The sequence below is a fragment of the Ambystoma mexicanum genome, chromosome 11, assembly GCF_040938575.1.
Source record: "Ambystoma mexicanum isolate Mex_15411 chromosome 11, UKY_AmexF1_1, whole genome shotgun sequence".
Classification (NCBI taxonomy): Eukaryota; Metazoa; Chordata; class Amphibia; order Caudata; family Ambystomatidae; genus Ambystoma; species Ambystoma mexicanum.
Window position 1 is genome coordinate 777,993,897 of NC_090934.1, and position 25,509 is coordinate 778,019,405.

Sequence of the window (25,509 nt, forward strand, 5' to 3'; positions counted from 1 at the left end):
ATAGAGAGAAACTTTGTATCTCTCCTAAAACGTTATAGTCTCAGAGATTGGCACTCCCCACCTTCTGTGGAGTGCCAAAAATGGATACTTAGTATCCCCCTTCTCTCTGCTCCTGTGACATTTATGTCACATATACTATATCCTAATTACGGCTGGTGTCAGTGGACATGGTCTACTAACTATTTGTGAATATTCGACTGCAGGCTATGTCCATAGCCCCGGTTATACACAATAGGGTCACCCAAGTACTAATTTGGTGGCTCTTTCCTTTTTTTGCCATTACTAGCGTGGTTGTTCTTTGTCAGCCCTTCTTCTACCATCCTGGGAGGCGGAGGCCTGTGTGTGTGTTTTGCCTTTGGCAGGAACCCTTGGGTGTCCCCACCTAGGCTCCAGTGGATCTGAGCGACAGGAAATGGGGGAGAAGTTTTGCACTCCCCTGCCCTTTTTCTGGCCGAGTGCCTGAAAGGAACCTGCTCCCACAGGGGGGGGGGGGGGTCTGGTTGTCCTGATTGGATAACCACCCATCCCTTTCTGTAAATTCCTGAGAGAGATTGCAGAGCAGTGTGTGCTGGAACTGTATACAAGGTGAGGTAACTGAGGTGGCCTTTGAAAAGTATTCCCAAGTTTGCTGGTTTATTGTGCTAAGTATTTAAAAGAGATTCTTGTGTAAATATAATCTATATTTTAATATAAATGTATGTGTAAGTATTTTTTTGATGTGCATTACTAACTAGGTTCAGCTTACAACTACAGCTCACATCATCCTCTTATGATAAGCCTGACTGCTCTGCCACTCTAGCAAGGTTCCATGAGAAGTACAGGCTGATACTAAGAGTTGGGGATCTACAAACCATTTGGATAGTTTTGTGAAGTCCTACCTTCCAGAGGACTTTGGAAAAACTCCCCCAACAGGGTGCCAAAGCGAGCCTCTGAACAATTAAACCCAAGTTCTACCCACAGGGAAGATGCTTCTAAAGTTTACTTGGATACCCAGAGAATCAATACAAGCATAAAGAAAAGGGGACTACAAGAAACCAAAAAATATGAGTTTCCCCCAGAAGGGTTGAACTCAAAGATTATAGGCTAGAAGGGGATATCCAAAGAGTGAGGAAGAGGAAAGGACCCAAGAGGGATATACATGAAAGACGTAGTCTTCCTGATGGAGATATCCAGCCGAGAAGCTAAGATCTGGATTAGCCAGATAACCGAAACCACAGACGGCGACTAAAGAATTACAGACAGGCCTTTGAATCTTAGTCTACAAGCCCACCATTGACTACGAAGTTATCCCACCTGGGAAACAAAACCAAACCAAAGGGGTGAGCTATGGTCAACATTTAAACGACTAAAGCCCCCTCTCAAAAAAGTTCCCGACATAGGGAGGAGACTTGCAAAGGTGCACAGATTGGGAGGGGGAGCACAGGAGATTTTCCTTTTTGCTCTGAAGAAATGGTGATTAACTTTATGGTTAATTGAGACTGTACCAGGAAACCAGTTCTGAAAAAGACCATATAAACATTTATTTTGTTTGCATAAGAACATTTGTGATTCGTTGGAACTATGAAAGCAACAGAAAGCCTTGCAAACTGAGAGTGGCAATTTCCAGAGACATTGGTTGGAGGGGGTCATGCACTATCTATCACCAAGCAGCACGCTTAATAGTGGTAGGTTCAGGTTCATAGCTTTAGGTTTGGACAGAATCGATTAATGTACAACATCCTGACAAACGCCTTTGTTTTGATTTATTAGATGGGGATCTCTCCCAAAGCGATAGGGCTAGGTGAGGAATTTTCTTTTGCTTTAATAAATCTGAAGTGTTGCACCAACTGTCCAGTTGTCGGTGTTGTATTTCTGATCCAACACAATTGACAAACCGACAATAAAGTAATGGAAAAGAAATGAAATAAAAGGTGAAGCAATTTTTAGAGAATGTCATACGTAAAGCAACATGGCCAGAGACCGAGGATTCATCAGAAACAATGAGCAATCTATATACAAGACTGAGCACCAAAGCAGTGGAAAGCGGAGTTCAAGATGTGCATTTCTGGGTGCATGCCATAGTTTGCAAAAAATGCAAGTATCACCATCTTTGAGCTACTCCTTTTGTGAGACTGGACTTTAATATCTACTGGGTCACGATGAGTAAGTAGCTCCTTGTCAGAGAAAAATCCAACATCAAGGACCTACTTCCAGCTTCTGTTCCATGAATTCCAATTTTAAGCCCTTCCCCCTTTCTCTGGCCCTGAACAACTACAGGGTGAAAACACTGTAACACAATGTCTAGACACCACAATGATCTCGGAATCGAAAAACACCCAACTGAACCACATTACTATGGCCAAACATTGGTCTGAGAAAAAGGACTCGTCAACGACCCCAACACACTTGCCTACATCGATTCCGACAACCAGCCATAAGACCTAACCCGCAAGAAGCCATGCCTGTTACTCCATTCATCACTAGACCCCTGCACCATTCACCACAGCCACGCAGCAGGAATGGAAAGATCTGCCAGACCCCAAGAAGAGCCTTCTAAGCCTCTTGGAATCTGAAAGCCTTTACATGGAGACTTGGGAAACTAACAGAAGGAACTTTGAACAACTCAATTGCACTCGTCCAAGCAGCCAAACCCAGCCAGAAATGACAGCCACAAGATGCCCTCCTGATCAATGCACATTCAGTCATCAAGCACTCCTATGCCATTTTTGACCTTCTCTCCGAAAGAACAGATAGACTTATTCTTCATCACGGAAACTTGGCTCTCCGATGATTAGTCACAAAAATAAGAGAGGAGGTGGCATAACTCTGGTGCACACAGACTTCTTTGTGGTCTCACAGCTATTCATCTACAAAAAGTGATCAAGGCCTCCTTGTCACACAAGCCCAACCACATTTACTCTTCAACTAAATTGATTTAAACAAATAAATGTATTAAACTTTATCAAAAGTTAAAACTACAAAAACCTAGTTTAGGCAACTAATTCAATATCCCTGCATAGACACACCCCACATGAAAGTTATGACATATCTGATGTCAAAAAAACAAATACAAAATAATTCCTATGCTTCAACTACTAATTGCATAGGAAATCTACCAAATGTACACAACACAAGAAATACAACCAATTATCACTGACAAATGAAAAGACAAATAATGCACACATGCAAAAAAGGAACACCCCTCTCGAGATAGGGGGAAGAATCCTAACTAACAGTTGTTATACGACCTACCCTTATTTATCAGTGTGTTTGTTCCCACTACATATAGTTAACACGTGTTTCGGCACATCTACGAGCAGGTGTCATGCTCCAGTTTTATTCGGCCTTCGTCAGGACAGAGATGGTTCTTGTTTTCAAACCCACCAATGAGCTCCTCTGTTCACATGTGTTTGTGGTAAAAAACATATACCCCTTTGTTTTAGAGCAGAGAATGGACTGGGTGACGGGTAACTAAAATCCAGAATTAATTTGACAAATAATGTCTTATGAGCGTCATACCTTCTGTGTATTGCCCCTCTGTGGTTGAGTATTTATTTTCAACCTTGGCAACACCAACTTCTTATTTTGTATCCCGTCTATAAGGTAAATGTAAAAACTAGTTCTAACACTTAACACCCTGCACTGACATCATCCCAGACTGTGAATCGCTAAGCTTCCTCTTAATCAACAGACCTACTTCCTACAGCTCACACTTGGCTGACAAACTCGCTGAGGCATCCTGGCCGTAGATCATCAATTACTAACTATACTTGGAGATTTCAGCATATGACTCGAGAAGGAAGAACACGCTATTACAAAGTCACTTGGAGCTAATCTTGCAGCATTACACCTTAAATAGATGGTTTAGGGTCCCACTCACATAGCCGGACACACTATGGATGGCATTTTATATAATGATAACCTGACTACTATCTGCTCGCAAGTTGACCTCCCCTGGTCTGATCACTTATCTGTCCTGTTCACCATATTCTCTGTTACACCACGCCTTGCAGTACCATTACAAAAAATAAGTCCCCTCAGATGGACCAACAACCCCACTGGATACAAACCTCCACAATCCCTTGGCCTTACAAGATGGTCCCTATCCTATTAACCACAGTAAAGTATCTTGGAACCACAATGGACAACACCCTCCCTTTTATCTGCCGGTCAGAGCCATCATCGGAAGCGGTTTCTCCCAGCTACACATGCTAGGCCTAATCTTATCTTCTTAACATTTACTCACAGGGCCTTGGCTATAATTCCTCTAATACTTTCCAAATTAGACTATGTGAACAGCCTTTATCTTGGACTCGCAGATGACCTAAAGAGGACATTTCATAGTTCAAAATGCAGTGGCAGCACTTCTTCTCAAGAATTAAGTGATTTTTGTTGCACCAGCATTACGTATTCTTCACTGGCTTCGGCTTAAAAAAAGGTTAATTTTAAAACATTGGGCATCTTTCATACCATGAAGAGAGCCCTTCAGAAGTAAGTTTCAACACTACAAGCTATCGATAACACTTTGGCCCAGTATTGCTGCACTAGTACTAGTCTCCAACTTCAACAAGAAATGGCAAGGAGAGATCATCTTTTTTCATTTCAGCGGAACACCATAACCAAACCTCTCAACCTGGAAGTGAACGACCTGACTTTCGTTAAACTGCTCAAGACCTGGCTTTTCGACCAACTGTCAGGATCTGTACAGGATGGCTTAAGTGGGTAAGTCCCCAACACCCAACACCACCACCCAGACTACATAGTTCTCAGTGGTGTGGACGGAAGGCGGATGAGTTAAGTGAAGTTGCTCATGAGGGATTCCCCCAGGCTGAAACGGAAGGAGAGAGAATCCATACAGGAATACTACCACTCCCAACAACCTATTTGAGGTACCCACCCAGGGAATAGGCGTTGAACCTAGGCATCTTCGACAACCCCCTCCTTGACATGAGTCCATAGAGCAGGAAAACCTGCATAAAGTGCAACAAAACCAAAAGTGGAGGGACCTCCACACAGAAACGCAGATAAAACTAAGACTACAGTGGGTAATGTACCAAGTATGATGGGCTAATCCAAATAACAGCAAATCCATAGGGTAAGTAGAAAGCTGCAGCGTACAAAATAACTCCAGGAAGTCCACAAGGTAAGAAGGTGGTCAAATAGAATGTTCAGGAAACTTCCAGTGGTAAAGTCAATGGCATCAATATGCTGGGGGATCCAGGTGACAAGCAGGAGGGTAAAGAGTAGAGAATGACCCAGGGACTAGTAACTATGAAGGAAATGGGTACAAAGTACTCCAATGGGAATCGCAATGCAAAAGAAAAAAAGATAGGTGGGGGTACCTAGGTACAAGGAATACAACAAGCAAGCAACAACAAGGCATAGAGAAAGACGAGAAGGATTATCTAGAGTGCAACGAAACTGAGGTCTCCCCTACTAGTGTTGAAGAGAGTCCTTTATTTCGGCCAGCAAGGTTTTATGAGCTGGGCGTCTGCAGGGAGCAGTAGCCTGCCCTTTTAAGCTGCATGCTGCCAGTCCAGTTTTGTTAAATTTGGTATGTTATTCAGGGTGCATAATATGCACTTGTCACACCATTGGATAGTGATATTTGCCTCTTTTCGAGTAAGGTATTGTATGCTGTGTGTATGTATATAACTGAGGTGGCAAGCGACTTTTTATGGCTGGCTAGTAGCTTTCAAATTGAAATTCTGCACCCTGATATTTGTCTTATACTGTGCACCCATTTGGTATGCTTGTCCTTCGAAAGTACCTCTTCAACACCCAGATGTACTTCTTCAAAACCCAAATATACTACTTTGTCCTCCAATATTGAAAAATGCCCTGTCCTAGGCATATCAATGCGATCAATAAAGTTCTGGAAAGCCACATGTACAGGAAGGGAAACATGGTTGCATAGTTCTAATACCGTGACTAGCTGCTGTGATTTCTGCTCTGTCAGCTCCTTAGGCAAATCACAATTCTTATATGATCACAATTCATCTCCTTAATCTATAATTTATATCCAGTGCTCTTCAACAAGGGTATATTCCTGATATAGAACCCGAAGTGAGTCATAGTAGGAGCCATTAACACCAATTACTCAACACACATTCTACTGTTTCAAGTGCCTTTACCAAATTGTCCCAGCCCAAATTGCTTTGCATTCTCCTTTTTAAGCCTCACCTGGTACCCGGGGGAAGGAACAGGACTCTGGAAAGCACAGGCATCATTTGTTTTTTTCTGATATTTCATAGCCTTTCAGAGAAGCGCATTGAGGAACTAGAGTTGCAGGTAACTAGTGTTACACACTATGAAACAGTGGTCGGGATTAGGGGCACGGGAGAATATTTTCTGAAGACTGAGACATGGCAATTCTACATTCTCTGCTGGTAGGTTTGATGCTCCTACCTACAATGCTAGTCTCAGTTTGGAGGAGTCGTTTTTTGGATTGTGATCAGATTGACAAACAAGATTTGAATCAAAAGAAAACCAAAGGATATAAATAAGCTTTGAGTCAAAAGGTTATTCTCATCATAACCTTCGGCATTATGATATTTTATGTTTCAGAAATATTTGAAATGTGTTGAAACTTGGTAACACTATGTAAATGTTTTTTTGCAGAACTCTGAAGATGCCCGGTGTAAATGCATCTGCCCACCCTACAAAGAGAACCCAGGCCGCATATTCAGCCAAAATGCATCTCAGAAAGATTGGTGAGTGTTTCTAAACTGCAGGACCTCAAAGTTCGATTGAGATTTGGGAATTGCGTAGCATGACCAGGTGAAGCCAGGGCCATCTTAAGCACTTTTGGGGCCCTGGGCACGGACATTTTTGGGGCCCCCCTCCACCAAACCAAAGGAATTAAGGTATCAAGAATACTAGTCGCGCCCCCAGCCCCCCATCCGTCGCGCTCACAAACTATAGGTTGATAAAGGGTCTCGCAGCATAATCGGCACGTTTACTCCCTTTAAGTCCCCTTACCCTCTTCATTCTTGCTCTTATCAGAATGATAAACAAGTTGCATTTTACGACCAACACATTACCAAACATGACCATTTTTAAACAAAATATTATAGAAGGTTGTTAAGCAAAATGGGAATTATTCTAGCTTCATTCTCTCCATCATCAAGGGGAGTATATAAGTATCAGCATACCAATCGATGTGATTTAACAGATTTAATCTAGGTTTGTCTTTTGTATTTTAAAGCTTTAAATACTTCCAAAACAATGGCTTGTGACATTTCCATTTATAAACGTGCATAAAAACCTTTGGCTTTTACCAAAAAGCAAACCGTTTTTTGCGTCAAACAAACAGATCTTACAATATGCTTGCCCTAGGCCTGCAACATCTGGTCCGCTCTCTTCTGTCTACCAGCCCTTCCACCCAAATGGCCTAGATAAGAAGAAACATCAAGTAATGGACTAAATGATGCCAGCAGCATGCAAGAACGCAAACCTCACAGAAGACAGCACAGTAATGTAAGATATATTAGATGATTTGACCAGGATCACTATCGTCTACTGGCAAATCCAGGATACAAGCATGAACGCTTTCGTTCCATAGTCTTGACTTTAGATACTTATTCACCTCTTGGACTAACAGTTTATGTCATCGTTGGAGGCGATTGCCTAGGTTTTACACCACCCCATCTGAACAAACCAATTTCTAGACCTTCACCATACGGATGATAAGTTAGTTTTTATAGTGACCCCTATCTGGTTCAGGTACATTGCTGATAATAGCAGATGTTGTTCTGCAAAACTAAGTACATGTGCAGGCAGGTTTATAAACTTCAGACATCGGAAAGGCTCAGCCAGCCTTGCTGGAATGTGATATTCTAATTTTGCATATGAACACATATCTGTGCAATGGGTGCTTCACACTCTGAGCTAACTTCAGAACCATTGTGGCACTCAATTTATCAATATGCATTTCCCCATTGCCTATTGCACATGGTCAACATAATTCCCACAGAAAGGAAAGAATGCTACAGAGTTGTGCCGTAAAGAACACACAAACTATGTATACCACAGTGAACACAGAAACATGATGACTTGATCAAGGCAGAATTAACTTGTCAAAACAGAAAGGCAATGGGTTTAGAGCCTCAGCAGCACCCCATACAATATCCTGACGTGTGCTTTTTAAGACTGGTGAACAATGGAATCTTACTTCTGATCAGGCAGCCCTGTGGGGCCCCCTACAAGGTGGAGGCCCTGGGCAAGTGCGCCTTTTGCCCTCCCATAAAAACATCTCTGGGTGAAGCCACCAAAAAAGTAATGATGCCAGTTGGTAAATCAATTATAATGACTGTGAATTCCTTGGGGCATGTATACAAATCCTCATCTTTAACCATTACAGAAGGGGAAAACCCATATGCAAAATAGCTTTGGGCCCACCCGGAAAATGGGAGTCAGGCTTGAACTGCTAGGTTTGTTTGTTTTTTGTTTTGTTTTATTCGCATTTATATAGCGCACAGCAGTCCGAGAACATCGTGGCACTTGTTACAGTACAGAGCTTAGTTACAGGATCAAAAATCATACATATGTTGCATAGTGAGCAGTATATATACAGGTTTATAATATAGTTATATTACATTTGTGTTTATGTTACAATATGCAAGACGGGTAGGGTAGGAGGTTGTGTTATTCGTAGAGGAGAGTGGTCTTGAGGTTGTTGCGGAAGACGGAGATGGAAGTTTCAGCTCTGAGGGTGGCAGGGAGTGATTCAATAGTTTTGGTGCAATGTAAGAGAAGCCTAGCCCTCCAGCTGTGACTCTCTTGATGCGAGGTATGTGCAGCTGGTTGGTGTACTGAGCTCTGGTGGGGCGAGTGGAAGTGGTTCTTGATATAGCTTCGGCTAAGTAGGTGGGAGCGGTGTTGTTAATGCATCTGTGTGTGATGGTAAGGATTTTCAGGGTAATGCGGTCTTTGACCTGAAGCCACCGTGCTTCACGTCTGGCATGAGATATATGGTCTCTTATGGGGATGCTCAGAGCGGCTCTTAGGGCATTGTTTTGAGTGGTTTGCAGTCTATGAATGTTCTTGGTGCAGGTGCCAGCTAGGAGAGCGTTGCAATAGTCGGGTTTAGTGCCTATGGTTGCTCTAACTATAGCTAGGCGGTTGAGCGCGGATAAGTAGGGTTTGATGGTGTTGATGAGTTTGATGCTGAGCGCTGATGCAGAAGTTATGGTGCTGGTTTGTCTGTTCATAGATATATTTGCGTCAATGTAAACCCCTAGTGTCTTGACGGAAGATGATACTGGGATAGTTGAGTTGTCTATGTTGAAGTTGGCGTACTGGGGGTTAAGCTTCGTTATAGTGTTTTTCTGGCCGAGGATGAGAATTTCAGTCGTCTCCCCTTTTACGCAGAAGCCATTGAGTGCCATCCACGCTTGGATAGTGGCATAGATGTTGTGGAGGGCCTTAGCGTCTTGGTGATGGAGTCCAGATAGGGGTATGAGTACTTGAGTATCGTCTGCATAGTTGGTATATGCAACACTCATGGAATCAAGTAGGTCGAAGAGGGGTTTCGTGAAGAGGTTATAGAGGGTTGGGGCTGTACACAAACCTTGCGGGACACCGCAGTTTGCAGTGTCGGAGTAGACCTTCATGGCTCTACCTTCAAGGAAGGATGTGATCCAGGTTTCTGCTTGTTTAGAGAAGTGTGCTGCGTGAGTGAGGTGGATGGTGAGAATTTGGTGATCTACCAGGTCGAAAGCTGCTGATAGGTCAAGAAGAAGAAGAAGGAGCAGGGCGGGTTTGCCTTTGTCCATGATGTATGAAATTTGGTTTTTAAGGTCTAGTAAGGCTGATTCTGTTCCGTGCCCGATGCGGAAGCCAGATTGCCTTTTGCCTAGTATGGAGTTTGCTTCTATGTATGACTGGATCTGGTTGTGGGCTGCTTTGTCCAGTATTTTCAAGAGGAACGGGACAGTCGTTATCAGTCTGTAGTTGTTCGGTTGTGCTGGGTCTGTAGTTGTTCGGTTGTGCTGGGTCAAGTGTGGCCTTTTTTAGTAGAGGCCGCACCCATGCTTCCTTAAGACTGTTTGGGACAATACCTGTTTGGAATGATGTGTTAATGAAAGCAGTAATAAGTGGTGCTAGGTCGTTGGCACATTCCTTGATGATTTTAGGAGTAAAATGTCTGCTTTACAGAGAGATGGTTTGAGGTTATTGATAAGATGAAGGGCCTCTGGTACCGTGATGTCTCTGAATGCGAATGGGGCGTGGCTGAAAATATTACCCTTATCAGGTGTGGGGCTGATAGTTTTTGGGTTCGGGAGGGCTTTGCAATAGTTTTGAATTTTATTTTGGAGGAGTTTTATTTTGTTAAGCATGGCGGACTGGATGCTCGCGCACCAGGCTTTGTCTTTATTTATTTTGTCTGCGGTAGCTGGGGGTGTGACGAGTTCGTTGAAGATTGCGAATAATTCTTTCGCTTGGAAGTTGGCCTTTGAGATCCTGTCGTTGAAAGAGTTAGATTTTGCTATTAAGATGGCTTTTTTGTATTGGAGGGCTATTTGTTTGAAGAGGGTCTTATTTAGGTCAGTGGGATCCGCTTGCTATGTTTTTAGTGACTGGCGCTTTTGTGCTCGGAGGGTTTGGAGTTCATCCGAGAACCAAGAGTTGCAGTGAAATTATTTTTTTTCTTTTTTGCTTTCTAATGGGGCCATAGAGTTTATGGCCTTGGTGTGAGTATCATTAAAGATTGCTGATAGTATATTTGGGTCTTGAGAGAACAGTGGTGCTAGGCTAGGGTTTTTGAGGTAGGGTCTCAGATTTTCTGCGTTGAGTTTTTTGGGGCTTCTTGTTATGGCGGGTGGAGCGTGGGTAGTAATCTTAGGGGTGGGGTTAGTGGGGATAGTGAATTCTATGCACGTGTGGTCGGTCCATGGGAGAGCGGTGTTTGAGATAATGATGGAAGCACAGTTGTGATCCATGACCCAGTGAAGGGTGCGGCCTTTGGAGTGTTTGGGGGTGGTGACTCTTTGGGAGAATCCTAGGTCTGCGAGTTCTTTGGCTAAGAGTGTGGCAGGTTTGTCCTTGGGATCATTAAATCCTAGATTTAGGTCTCCTAATAGGATTTTGGAGGATTTTTTGATGTTGTTGCTGAACCTATGAGAGAGGTGCTCTTGGAAGTCTGCTGGGAGACCAGGGGGGTCTATATAGGATGTGGATATTGATTAGGTTGTTGGAGGAGAGCGTGAGCTTGGCTGATAAGATGTCGGCATTTCCAGCCCATGTGCTATGTTCTGTTAGTCTCAAGGATAGTGTGTCTTTGTGGAAGAGGGTGACTCCCCCTCCAGTCTTATCAAGTCTATCTTGCCTGATGGTGTATCCTGGGGGTAGGGCTAGTGCGATGGCTGGGCAGGAGGCATCATTGAGCCACGTTTTGGTGATGCATAGGAGATCCAGATTGTGTGTGGAGAGTAGTTCATTTATTTCTAAGGCATGTGCAGGTAGGGATCATGTGTTCAATAGTGCACATTTGAGATGTGGGTATTGTGTACCTTTAGCCTTTCTGTTTGTGCTGGTATGGGGTGCAGTGTGTATGTTGTGAGTGGTAGAGTGGGACTTGTTGCGAGGAGGTGTTGACGTACGTTGAGGTGATGGGGAGAGAGGGGCGGTGAGATTCCTTAACTTAGTGTGCCCCATCTTCATGAGACCAAAAGATGCTTACCCCGATTTTGACATTCCTCGGGCATCATCAGGTCGGCATCGAAGAGAAGTTCAAGGGTGCCGAGACCACAGCGTCGATCCAGGCGGTGCTCGTCAGCAACGTCCTGCGAGGATGAGGTGTGCGGGGCACCTCAGCAATTGATTGTTCAGGACCGCAAAGAGTTTCAGGAGAACTGTGGCCCAGCAAGGGCGTCGAGTCGTCGAAGTCTTTGTGGCCTTCAGGTGGCAGGAAACCCACCGGCGGGTTCTCCTCGCCGCGTTGATCGACCTCGACTTTCTCCGGCGGGACAAAGTGGTTGACTTTGCGGACAAGGGAGTCCTTCAATTCATATATTCTTAGGCAAAGGAGCAGGCGGCTCCGGTCGTCGGCGGCACGGAGTCAAGTGGTCCCCACGGCTGAGCAACACAACTTCGACGGGCCTCCAGCGGTTACACAAACCTGCGAACCCTGGTCGATGGCAATGGACTTCAACAACGGGGAAGTCCGGGTGCTTTGCTTCGTTCTCCTCGGCAGTCCCGTCTCGGGTCGGCAGCCTTTCGAGGGTCTGACTTCCAGGGAGCTTCAGCGAAGTTTAGCAGTGCTCGATGGTCCGTCGGAGCATGGGAAGAGGGCGCCTTACCAGGTCCTCTCTCGGATCAGTCTTCGTCGAATTCGGCAGCTTTCAGATCAGGTCGAAGCAAATGCAACAGCAAGTCTTCTTCTTCCAGCTGGGCGTCGAGGATCAGCAGTTTGTTACTCTTCAAGTGTAGACACAGCTTCTGAACAATCTCCAGTGGTGAGAGGTCCCCAGATATACTATCCTGTCTCTCATCCACACTGCTGGGTCACACGCAGCAGCCAATCATACAGAAGGGCATTCATGCAGTCAGTCAGCCAATCAGGCACACAGTGCATTCAGGCCATCCTCCTCCCTCTCAGACACTCGCAACAAGGAATGTGGATTGGGGCAAGTACCCAGCCATTCAACACTACACACTGCATTCAGGCCAGTTTCGGGCAGTGCTGTCTCAGTCTTTGTCTCTCATACCAGAAACCAGACAGCCACAACAAGAAGTGCATATTGGTCACACACTCCATTCACCCAGGTCCCACCCATAGGGCGTACCCACAACATACAGTCACTGGGAAGGGTCCAGCCTGTAAACGTGATGCTGCTCAGTGAGTTTCGTGAAAGTTGAGAGAGAACCCTGGGAGCTTGAGTGTGAGCGGAGCGGGAGGAAGGCACCGAAGTAAAGCGGCATAGAGCAAAAGGCAAGTGACAGATTGTGAAAAGGCATAAAACAGGAAAGCAACCAGAAAAAGTGTAAAGTGGCACGAAAGAAAGGCAGCGAAAACATGCAGAAAGTCTGAAAGAAAGCCTGAAGGAAAATGCGCTAGGAGCGCTAAAATAAGAGGGAAGTGAACTGTAAGAAATCTAAGAGAAAGAAGGGTGCGAGTGACTGTAAAGATACTGGTGGGGGGTGCCTGTACTTCCGCTCTCTATATGGTAGAGGAGAGGCACAGAGGACCCCAGCCAAGATTCTCTATTCGGTAGCAATGGATGAGCAATCGAGGCCTAGCATCTCGGGAGGTGATGCGGGCTGGTTCTTAAGTACAGTGTAGTCTCCGAACCCCCACAAAGGAATGTCCACACACGGTATTACTGAAAACACAGTCTTTATATAATTCATATTCAAAAGTATGTACACGATCACAATAACACACTTTGTACTCAGGAATCAACAATGGTAACTATATACAATTCTAAAGTGGTACCACCAATATTATCAGATCTCATTAAAGTACATCAACTATACTGTTAGAATGTCACACAGATCAATAACCAGGGAACCAGCTATAGAGATGGGAAGGAACGCAAGAGGGTTGAAACAATGGGCAGAATACTGGCCCCTACCAATAGGCACAGTTCTGTGTGGCGATCCCGCCCCACCTGGGCAACCTGTAAAATAAAGATATATAGCACAAGCCCAGTCCATATATTGTTCACTAGTTTTATTTCCTCCTATTAAGGTTTTACCCCCCAATGTACCTGGTGGAGTAGAGTTCTTCAAAGACGCGTCGAAGGATCCTTCTTGAGTGACTCCCATTAAAGCAGGAGCCACGGATCGTCGAGAGCCGTCGAAGATGGTGAACTTGGCGTTGACGGCATCGAAGAGAAGTTCAAGGGTGCCGAGACCACAGCGTCGATCCAGGCGGTGCTCGTCAGCAACGTCCTGCGAGGATGAGGTGTGCGGGGCACCTCAGCAATTGATTGTTCAGGACCGCAAAGAGTTTCAGGAGAACTGTGGCCCAGCAAGGGCGTCGAGTCGTCGAAGTCTTTGTGGCCTTCAGGTGGCAGGAAACCCACCGGCGGGTTCTCCTCGCCGCGTTGATCGACCTCGACTTTCTCCGGCGGGACAAAGTGGTTGACGTTGCGGACAAGGGAGTCCTTCAATTCATATATTCTTAGGCAAAGGAGCAGGCGGCTCCGGTCGTCGGCGGCACGGAGTCAAGTGGTCCCCACGGCTGAGCAACACAACTTCGACGGGCCTCCAGCGGTTACACAAACCTGCGAACCCTGGTCGATGGCAATGGACTTCAACAACGGGGAAGTCCGGGTGCTTTGCTTCGTTCTCCTCGGCAGTCCCGTCTCGGGTCGGCAGCCTTTCGAGGGTCTGACTTCCAGGGAGCTTCAGCGAAGTTTAGCAGTGCTCGATGGTCCGTCGGAGCATGGGAAGAGGGCGCCTTACCAGGTCCTCTCTCGGATCAGTCTTCGTCGAATTCGGCAGCTTTCAGATCAGGTCGAAGCAAATGCAACAGCAAGTCTTCTTCTTCCAGCTGGGCGTCGAGGATCAGCAGTTTGTTACTCTTCAAGTGTAGACACAGCTTCTGAACAATCTCCAGTGGTGAGAGGTCCCCAGATATACTATCCTGTCTCTCATCCACACTGCTGGGTCACACGCAGCAGCCAATCATACAGAAGGGCATTCATGCAGTCAGTCAGCCAATCAGGCACACAGTGCATTCAGGCCATCCTCCTCCCTCTCAGACACTCGCAACAAGGAATGTGGATTGGGGCAAGTACCCAGCCATTCAACACTACACACTGCATTCAGGCCAGTTTCGGGCAGTGCTGTCTCAGTCTTTGTCTCTCATACCAGAAACCAGACAGCCACAACAAGAAGTGCATATTGGTCACACACTCCATTCACCCAGGTCCCACCCATAGGGCGTACCCACAACATACAGTCACTGGGAAGGGTCCAGCCAGTCTGGACTGGACTTCACAACAACACCATATATGGAACTTCCACCCAACAGCCAGTCAGGGGGAAGGGACAGAGTCAGGGCTTCCCAGGACTTTGGGAAAACAAGGTAACGGGCAATAGAAAGCAAGAGGCCACAGAGGCCATCTTGTTTTCCATCCGGAATCAACTGATTCCAATGGCAGGGCCTGGGTATCCCAAAATGGAGGATACTCAGAGCACCTGTCAAATTCAGCATGGAGCTGCCACCAGCCCACACCCTGCTCTGCGGGCCACTCACAGGTGCCCAAAAACATACACTAGGGGCACAGGGTTGTACCCCCCACCCATGGGTGCCGTAAGGGTATCCCATGGGTCTGTTCACCAAACCAAAAGAGAGAGAGCTGCACCGCCAGGAGTCCCACATGAACTCCTGCGCAGAAAACACGACAGAACACACGATAAAAAGGCAGTAAAGAACAAGGATACGGAGGCCCTGTCCCTCCAATGCATTTCCAGCATCACAGTCGCCCCCCCCAGACTGAGGTGGAGGGTGCCTAATCTCCCACGGGATAGACACCCTCACCCAGACGGTCAACATACCTTCTGGAAAGGCCATCTGCATTATCGTGACTCTTCCCTGGTCTGTGCTCTATGGTGAAGTCTAGCCCTTGCAGGCTAATGGACCACCTGAGCAGTTTCGGGTTTTCACCCTTCATCTGCATAAGCCACTTCAGGGGCTTATGATCTGTTTGGACCTTGAAGGTAGACTCCGTAAGGTAGGGCCTAAAACGCCTAAGGGTCCAAACTATACTGAAACATTCCTTCTCAACAGTAGCCCACCTAAGTTCTCTACCCTTGAGTTGTCTACTGATGAAGATGATAGGATTTTCCCTCCCTTTGTCATCTAAGTGGGACAAGATAGCTCCAATTCCGGTGTCGCAGGCATGCGTCTGGACGATAAAGGATTGGCTGTAGTCAGGCACACACAACACAGGTGCCCTGCACAGACTTTCTTTCAAGCCATCAAAGACCCTCTGACAGTCTTCAGTCCAATTAACCTTCCTAGGTTGTTTGGGTGAAGTCAGAGCTGTCAGGGGTGCAGCTCTGGTTCCATAGTCCGCCATGAAATTGCGATAATACCCAGTGAGGCCCAAAAAGGCTCTCACCTGGGTTTGAGTAGTGGGAGTCTCCCAGTCCTGTACATCCTGTACCTTACTGGGGAGAGGTTGGATTTGACCCCCTCCTACCTCATGACCAAGATATGTGACTTTCCCCTGAGCTATCTGGCACTTGGTGGCCTTGATAGTGAGGTTAGCCCTTTTCAAGGCCTGCAACACCTTACCCAGATGTGTCAAATGCTCTTCCCAAGTGGAACTGTAGACGGCGATGTCATCTAAGTAAGTCACACAAAAGGCTTCCAGCCCACTGAGCGCATGGTTGACCAATCTCTGGAAGGTGGCAGGGGCATTCTTCAGCCAAAAAGGCATGACCCTAAACTAGTAGACTCCCTCTGGTGTTGAGAACGCCATCTTTTCCTTGGCATGGTCCGTCAGAGCTATTTGCCAATAGCCTGAGGTAAGGTCAAAGGTGCTCACAAATTTGGCAGCACCTATGATGTCCACGAGCTCATCAGCCCAGGGCAATGGGTGCGCGTCAGTTTTGGTGACGGCATTGACTCCTCGGTAGTCCACACAGAACCTCCAATCCGTGGTACCTGCCTGGGAACTTGCCTTGGGGACAAGGACCACGGGACTGGACCAGGGACTGGTTGAGGCTTCAATAACACCCAGATCCAACATCCTGGCGACCTCAGCCTGGATGCGGTTCTTAACAGTATCTGACATACGGTAGCTCCTGCTTTTGACAGGCACGCTGTCACCAGTGTCTGCTTATACCACAGTCTAAGGCCTGGTGTCAGTGAAAACAGAGAGGCATACTGCTGGAGCAAAGCCCTGCAGGCCCTCTGCTGCTCTGTTGTCAAATCTGGAGAGAGATGCACTCCCTCCACTGAGCCATCCTGCGGGTTGCTATACAGCAAATCAGGAAGGGGCTCACTCCCATCCTCTTCTTGCTCTGAAGCTAGCAAAAGACATGAGACTTCTGCTCGCCTGTGGAAAGGCTTGAGCCTATTAACATGGAATACCTGAGGGGCTACCCCTGGGATTCCCATGTCAACCAGATAATTGACCTTGCCCATCTTGGAGATTATCCTGAAGGGTCCAGTCCATTTATCTGCCAATGCCCGAGGCTTGCTGGGCTCCATCACAAGGACCTCCTGTCCCGGAGTCCAATCCACTTGCGATGCTTTAAGGTCATGCCAGTACTTGTTCAATTCCTGGCTGGCCTTGAGATTCGCTGTTGCCTGACCCATCATCTGTGTCATCCTCCGTCTGAGGCCTAACACATAGTCCCCCACTTGCTTGGCGGGACCTGGAGGGGTGGCTTCCAAACCTTCTCTGATCAAGGCAAGGGGCCCCCTCACGGGATGTCCAAAGAGTAACTCAAAGGGGCTGAAACCAACACCCTCTTGAGGTACCTCTCTGTAAACAAACAGCAGGCATGGCAGAAGGAGATCCCATTTCCTCCTTAGGGGCTCTTCCAAAGCACCTATCTTGCCCTTGAGAGTTTTATTACATCTCTGAACCAGACCATTGGTCTGGGGATGGTAAGAGGTGGAGAACTTGTAGGTTACTCCGCACTCTTTCCACATGGTCTTCATGTAACTAGACATGAAGTTGGATCCTCTGTCAGAGACAACCTCCTTAGGGAATCCAACACGGGTGAAAATGCCCAGGTGAGCCCTGGCAACCACCTTGGCAGTTACAGTCCGAAGGGGTATAGCCTCAGGGTACCTGATGGCATGATCTACCAAGACCAGGATGAACCGATGTCCACCTGAAGTGGGAGGGTCCAGGGGACCGACAATGTCGATGCCCACCCTCTCAAATGGTGTGCCAACCACTGGCAATGGCTGCAGTGGGGCAATGACGCTGCCTCCAATCTTGCCAGACAACTAAAGTTGGGCAGGTCCTGCAGTGGGACTCCACTTCTTCTCCCATCCGGGGCCAGTAGAAATGGGCAGAGAGCCTCTGCTTAGTCTTCTTAGTACCAGGATGACCAGCTAAGGGCAACTCATGTGCCAACTGCAGTAGGAAGGGCCTGTAAACCTGGGGTACCACCAACCTCTTGAGGGCACCAGGTTCAGGCTTAGTGGGCTCACTAACAAGGAGCTCACCCTCCCAATAAATCCGGAATGTCCTGGGCACTTCTCCTTGTGCCTGGGACAGGGCCCGTTTCCTCCGACCCTAGAGAGAGTGGCACTCTCTCTGTCCCTTACAGAAGTCTGCCCGGGAGGGGCCCTCTTCAGCTAACAAGCATTGATGATCGGGATGATCCTCCAGGTTGAGAACCTCTCCCACAGGAGAGTCTTCTGGCTCTTCTCCCACACGAGTTGAGACGGGGTTTACCACTGGACCCAGCGCGTCTGGAGCATGGATCCCAACGGGTGCTGTAGTAACAGCAGGAAGAGAAGGAGCTCCCTCCACAGAGGTGGCCTTCTTGTTCTTCCTTCGTCTTGCCTTAGGCCTCGCCTTTGGCTCGGGTACCTGACTCACAGCTAGACCCTGTGGAACCTGTGACCTAGTAACTGCAGCCGCAGTCATGGGAAGACCATCCGAGATCAACCCCAACTCTACTAGATCATTACCTAACAGAATGTTAGCAGGGACATTGTCCTGAACCAGGACAGGAAGCTTTGCTGTCTTGTCTCCAATTACGAGTGTGACTAAGGCTACAGGCGATAATTTGGGAGGCCCACCAGCTAACATGGTGGTTCTCAGAGGAGCTCCTACATAGTGCTCTGGCTTGAGCAGGGTCCTGTCCACCACTGTCATGCTTGCCCCAGTGTCTCTCAAACCAGTAAAAGGCTGGCCATTCAGGAGGACACTTCTCAAAAATCTACGGGTGTTCTGTGGGATAGTCACCAATACTTCCGCGTACTGGTCCCAGGCCCCAAGGGACACTAAGGAAATCTCTACAGGAGCACCAAAGGTGATCTCTGTAGAGGAGGGGAGGACAGTGGCCTCCACCTCAGACATGGGGTAAGGGTAGGTCAGGCTGACAGCCTGTACTCCAAGTGCCTTACCTTTACACTTGGAGTCACCCCTCTTGTGATCCAGAGCCCCACAATCCCAACAAGTGCCGGGAGTGCGGGGTACGGTATTGGAACCACTGGGAACCTGCTTTGCAGCAGGTGGACCACTACACTTATTCCCACCCACAGATGACTTATCCCCACTAGATTTTTGGGTCTTAGGAGAGGAGGGTTTAGGTTTACCCGACTGTGACTGCTTTTGGGACTCCTCAGCTTTCTGAGAGGCCCCCTTTTCTTTGTCCTTGTCCTTCCCACTGGAGTCCTTAGGGGACACCCGATGGGAGACCCACTTGTCATCCAGCCTAGCCAGCTTCAAGGGATCCAAATTGTTCCGGTCAGCAACATACTGACACAGCTCCGGTGAACAGGCTTCAGAAAAATGCTCAAAAAAACAACAGGTGGGATAATTCAACAAAAGTTTTCACCTTGTAACCATCAATCCACCCCATCATGTTCATGTGCGCAGCACTCACCCAGTCAACCCAAGACACATTCTCTCTTTTCTTAAAATCCCTGAACCTTTTAAGGTATTTGGTAGGTGTCTTGCCAAACTTGGCAATTAAAGCAGACTTCATACACTCATATTGACCCCCGTCTTCCACACTCCGCCTCCGAATACAGTCATACCCAGCCTGAGGCACTCTGCTTAACAAACACTTAGCCCAATCTCTTTTGTCAACATCATGAATTACACAAGCCATTTCAAATGCTTCAATCCATTGGAGGATATCAGAACCCTCCACAAACACACCAACCAAATCTTTTATAAACTTGGTGGCTGGGGACCTGCCACTCTCAACTGGTTTAGCTGAAGTCTCCACTCTAGCTTTCTCTAGCTGGATTCTCTGACATTCAGTGTCCTTGAGTTCAAGATACCTATTCTTGAGTTCCACTTGCTGTGCCAGCTCCACTTTCTTAAGCTCAGCTTCTATCTCCAACTTGCGGTATTCAAAGGCCAATTTCATCCTTAATAACTTAAGTTCTATGGAATTGCTGGGGTTCGGAACAGAGGCAGCAGGAATGGTGGCATTCCCAGGAACAGATTCAGCAGAAACCCCAGGGCCAGTGTCCTCATTGGTTGCATTCTCCCCCTCAAGAGTTTCACCATCAGTCTGGTAGTCCACCAGGGCAGCTATCAGCTCAGCCCTAGACGTATCCACAAAGTCGAATTCCCTGTCTTCACAAGCACTCTGGAGAGCCTCTAAGCTCATCCTAGTCAATTTACCATTTGCAATAGACTCCATTGCGTGTAATGCAGTTATTTGGTACACAACTAAACCTTAATTTATTAAAGTGCGGATATTTTGTAAGTGGCACGGTTATACACTGATTCTTAAAACCATAAGCATCCCACCACTGCCACCAGTGTTTGTTTGTTTGTTTGTTTATTTGGTATAGCGCAGAACCAAACCCGAAGGGGTAGCTGGGCGCAAACAGTACAAGATTACTTAAGAACTTGGTTACAGGAGGAATACAATTTAAGCAGTTCACAATTAGATCAGGAAAAGTGCAGTTTATACAGTTCACATTAGATCAGAGGTAAGTGTACAAAGAACGCAGAAAGGAAAGAAAAATGCAGAACTACGGTTCAGTCTAGTTGATCGGATGTCATTCAGCTGGTTGCAGACGTCTAGTGTCTATATGGGAGGAGGAGGTCAAGCTAAGTGTCATTGGCACGAATCCAAGTGAGGACTTTTCGCCTGAAACTAGAGTAAGGTTGGTCCATTCTGAGATCCAAAGGGAGTTTGTTCCAAGTTTGCGCAGCTATGATTGGGAAACTAGATCCGCCGGCTGTACTCTTTTTGTATCTAGGCATCACTAAGGTGAAGGCGTTAGTCAGTCTAGTGGGACGGTTTGAGGTTCTCTTGTGGATTCTGTTGGCCAGATAAGGGGGGGGCAATGTTGTTAAGACATTTGGATGTGAGGGAAAGTATTTTGAGGGTGATCCTATCTTTGATATTTAGCCAATGGATATTTTTCCTATAGGTGGAGATGTGGGCTCTGTTAGGAATATTTAAAGCTACTCTGATAGCGTTATTTTGGAGAGTTTGTAGTTTGTCAAGGATATACTTGTTAGAACCTGCATAGAGGGCATTGCAGTAATCCAGCTTGGATATGATGAGAGCATTGGCTAACGTGATGCAGCTAGTCTCAGTTAGAAATGGTCTGCATGCTCGGATCAATTTGCAAGTATATGCAGTGGAGGATGCTAGAGAGTTCGTTTGTTTTTTGAAGGTGAGCGATGAGTCAGGATAAACCCCGAGGGTTTTGACTGCAGGCATCACTTTGATGACGTTATTGTCGATGTTAAATGAGGCATAGTTAGGGTCAAGTTTTTTGATGGCCAACGCTGAGCCAAGGATCAGTAGCTCAGTCTTGTCGTCGTTCAGGCAGAGGCCATGGGATGCCTTCCAAGCCTGAATGAGGAGATATATCTTATTTACTAAGGCCGTGTCTTCCAAGAAGTTACCCGAAAGGGGGATTAGAATCTGAGTGTCATCTGCGTAATTAGTGTAGACAACACCCAGTCTGTCCAACTTATCAAACAGGGGCTTAGTAAAGATGTTATACATCGTCGGAGAAACACATGATCCTTGGGGGAACACCGCATGAAACTTGTATGGGATCAGCGGCTGCTGAGGGGGAGAAGACTCTAATTGTCCGGTTTGCAAGGAAGGATTGTACCCAGGTTACGGCATTACTTGAGAAATGAGCGGCCGAGCTTAGGTGATTGCATAAGACTGCATGATCTACCAAGTCGAAGGCCGCAGATAAGTCAAGGAGGAGTAGCATAGCTGATTTACCATTGTTCTTCAACTCGTCAATTTGGGTCTTGAGGTCAATCAAGGCTGTTTCAGTACCATGAAGGGGACGGAAGCCAGATTGCCGTGATCCTAGTAAATTGTTAGTTTCTAAGTAGTCCTGGATTTGCAGGTATGCTACTCTGTCTATGATTTTAAGTAGGAAAGGGACGGTAGTGATGGGTCTGTAGTTAGTTGGTATAGCAGGGCCAAGTGTTTGTTTTTTTAGCAAGGGAAGCACCCAGGATTGTTTGAGGTTGTTAGGTACTAGATTAGACTTAAAGGATGCATTAATGAGTTTCGAAATGAAGGGTGCTAGGTCTCGAGCTGCATCTTTTATAATTTGGGCCGGACGGTTGTCTCCTTTACAGTTGGAGGGTTTTAGAGATAGTATGATTTTTTTCTGTCTCCAATATGGATATTTTTCTGAAGCTAAATGGGTGAGGGGTGTTAGATTGGTTTGGGAGGAGCTGAGGTTGCAGTATGGGTTCTGTTGGCAGGAGCAAGGAAGCTTTTTTGTTAGCAATTTTGGATTGGAGCAAGCTAATTTTACCCGCCAGGGCATTTTGTATATTAGTGCACCAGGGCTTGTTTTTAGGAATGTTGTCAGGTGGGGTTATGGGTGTTTCCATTTCACGGAGGATGGAAAATAGCTCCTTAGTGTCTGATTTGGCTTTAGAGTTTCTATCATTGAAGGTATTTCTTTTAGTACTTATGATTTCCTTTTTATACTGTTTGGCGAGGGTGGCTAATTTAGTTTTGTTCTCCTCAGTGGGTGAGTGTTGCCAGATTGACTGCAACTTTCTTTTTTGGATTCTAAGGTCTTTCAGGTGTGGCGTGAACCAGTTGTTAAGGTGACAGAGTTGTTTGCTTTTGCGCAGCTTGGTAGGGGCAATCGAGTCAAGTGCCTTGATCTTTGAACTGTTGTAAGCTTCTACAAGCGACGTGGGGTCTGTGATGTTGTCTAAGTTATTAAGAGTAGGGAGAAGGTGGGGTAGGAGTTGTTCTGATGTGATGTCTTTTTTACTTCTGGTGGGGAGTGGCGGGGCCATGAGTATAGGTTTAGGTCGGATAAGGTCTAGTGAGGCATTGAATACAATTAAGTGGTGGTCGGTCCAGGATTGTGGTATTATGTTGGTAATGCTGATGTTACAGTTCCGATCAGCAACCCAGTCTAGGGTTCTACCTTTGGCATGAGTAGGGGAGGAGACTTTTTGAGTTAGGGCGTAGTCATTCAGGAGTGAGGCGACAGATAGGGCATGTTTGTCGTTGCTGTCTTTAAAGCCCAGGTTAAAGTCTCCCAGTAATAGTATTTGAGCGTGGTCTTTAGTATTGTTAGATATGATGCTGGTTAGGTCGTCTTCAAAGGTTCCTAATGGTCCAGGTGGTCTGTAGATAACATGCAAGGTGAGAGTCCGGTTACAAGAGAGGTGTAATTTGGCAGTAAGGAGTTCACAATATGGGAATATCAGGGTAGTAGCTAGTTTGATAGGTAAAGTGGCTTTATGAATGATGGCTAGGCCGCCACCTTTGGTGTTAGGTCTATCGACTCTTAGTAGTTGGTAGCCGTCAGGTATAGCTAGCATGATGGCAGGGCCAGCCGCATCATGGAGCCATGTTTCGGTTATGGCTAGTAGGTCTAAGTTTTCATTAGTTAGGGTGTCCGAGATCTCAGTAGCATGGGCGACCATGGATCTTGCATTAATGGGAGATCCAATTATTGATAAGGTACTAGTTGGTTGAGTCGAGGGAGGTTGTTTATTTTTAGTGGGGGCATCTCTTTGTGACGGTGGCTGGTTAGTAGTTATAGGAGCAGGGCGGGGGGTGGTAGGTTTGGGGTATTGCGAACGTTTGTTTGCTAGATCGATATAGCCTCTGTGATTGTGGTAGGAAGATGGTTCATGAAGACAGGACAGTCTTGCCCTCAGTCTCATGTTTCTGTCCTTAGCAGGGTGTGAGTCCGCGGATGCAAATGCCATGGTGGTGAGGAGGCTCAGAGCAATGTGTAAGGATTGGTAATCGGTGATTTTCATTCTGGTTGTGGGCAGGGATGAGTGGGTGGGCAAGTCCAAGTTCAAACTATGGGCGTGGACTAGGTTGTATGCAAAGGCATGTAGCTAGTGGTTCGGCGCCAGAGAGGTCTAAGCAGTCTGTAGAGAGACCTGTATATTGGCAGTTAGGTGAACTAGGGAAGTACCAGTAGGCTAGGTTCTATGTGGGCAAAGCGGTGGCAAACTAGGCAAGTGTAGAAGGCTAGCTAGGTAGTGTGTCACCTGAGTGTGTCGGGGCAACTAGAAGCACATTGAAGTATATAAAGTGGCTAGGGCAGTGTTCTACCTAATGGCAACCATGGGGCAGGGGCACAGGTCAGGGCACAAATCAGGTGAGGTGCTATCTGCAGCAGCACAGATTTAAGGCAAAGGTCAATTGTGGTCTATTAGCGACCATAAGGCACAACACAAATTGAGGCACAAATCAGATGAGGTCTGATGGCGACCATAGGGCACAGCACAGATTAAGGCACAGGTCAATTGTGGTCTATTGGCGACCATAAGGCACAACACAAATTGAGGCACAAATAAAGTGAGGTCTGATGGCGACCATAGGGCACAGCACAGATTAAGACACAGGTCAATTGTGGTCTATTGGCGACCATAAGGCACAACACAAATTGAGGCACAAATCAAGTGAGGTCTGATGGCGACCATAGGGCACAGCACAGATTAAGACACAGATCGGGCAGGGTCTAATGGCGACCCTAGGTGCAGTATTTGAGACCAAGGTGAGACAAAAGTCTAAGTTAGGTAGCGCCAAGGTTCTGGTGGGCCACTTAGGCCAGTGGAGACGTAAGGCAGCAGCAGTGACTAAGTTTGACTAGAATAAATGGCACAGGAGTAGACTACGCACACATGGGTTAGGAGACGTTGAGTGGCGAGTGCACTACAAATGCATTAATTCGGTTGAGGATGCAGATGCGATGCGAGTGGCTCAGAGGTAGTATACTACGTGGATGGCTGGGTGTGGGAGACACTTACTCAAATATGTTGCGGCAATGTGGAGGTAGTCGGGCAGCGTTTCTGGCCCCTGGCTCCTTTGGCTCACGACAGGCTCCAGACAGGAAGCCTTGAGGTCGGCCTTAGGGGCGTGCCGGCGTTCGCCTGCCGGCGAAAGGTGATAGGCTTATGGCAATGAGCAGGGCCAATCAGGTCAGGCCTGCAGTGGTAGTGTGGGGCTGAGGCAGCACATCGTAGTGGACGACGAAAAGCAGGCGGCCATCTTGTGAGTATCACAGCCTCCTCGAGGACAGTGGCGCCTGAGAAAGCAAAACTGTGAGGAGCGGTCACAGTTGAATGGGCTGCAATTCTGGACGCACAGGGTGTCTCCGTGGGAAATATATTTCAGATCCCTTGAAAATTGGATCTTAGCGGCGAGGTGCGCGGCGGGCTGCGGGGGCCTGCGGAATTGTGGGCTTCGTCCTTGCCTCACCTGGGTTGTAGCCAGCACTGCTCCAGCAGTGTGGAGGGGGTCCTGAGCCTCCAGGCTCGGTGCTAGATACTGGTGGGGGGTGTCTGTACTTCTGCTCTCTATATGGTAGAGGAGAGGCACAGAGGACCCCAGCCAAGATTCTCTTTTCGGTAGCAATGGACGAGCAATCAGGCCTAGCTT

General features: G+C 47.0%; 1 protein-coding gene across 1 annotated transcript in view; it reads left to right on the forward strand.

Annotated features, from left to right (window-relative positions):
* The window catches only part of TMEM9B (TMEM9 domain family member B), a 324,649-nt gene that overhangs the window by 33,624 nt on the left and 265,516 nt on the right, over window positions 1–25,509 (forward strand). Inside the window, exon 2 of the mRNA XM_069623694.1 lies at window positions 6,601–6,692. Coding sequence (XP_069479795.1) covers window positions 6,601–6,692 — 92 coding nt within the window. The remainder of the gene's footprint in view (window positions 1–6,600; window positions 6,693–25,509) is intronic.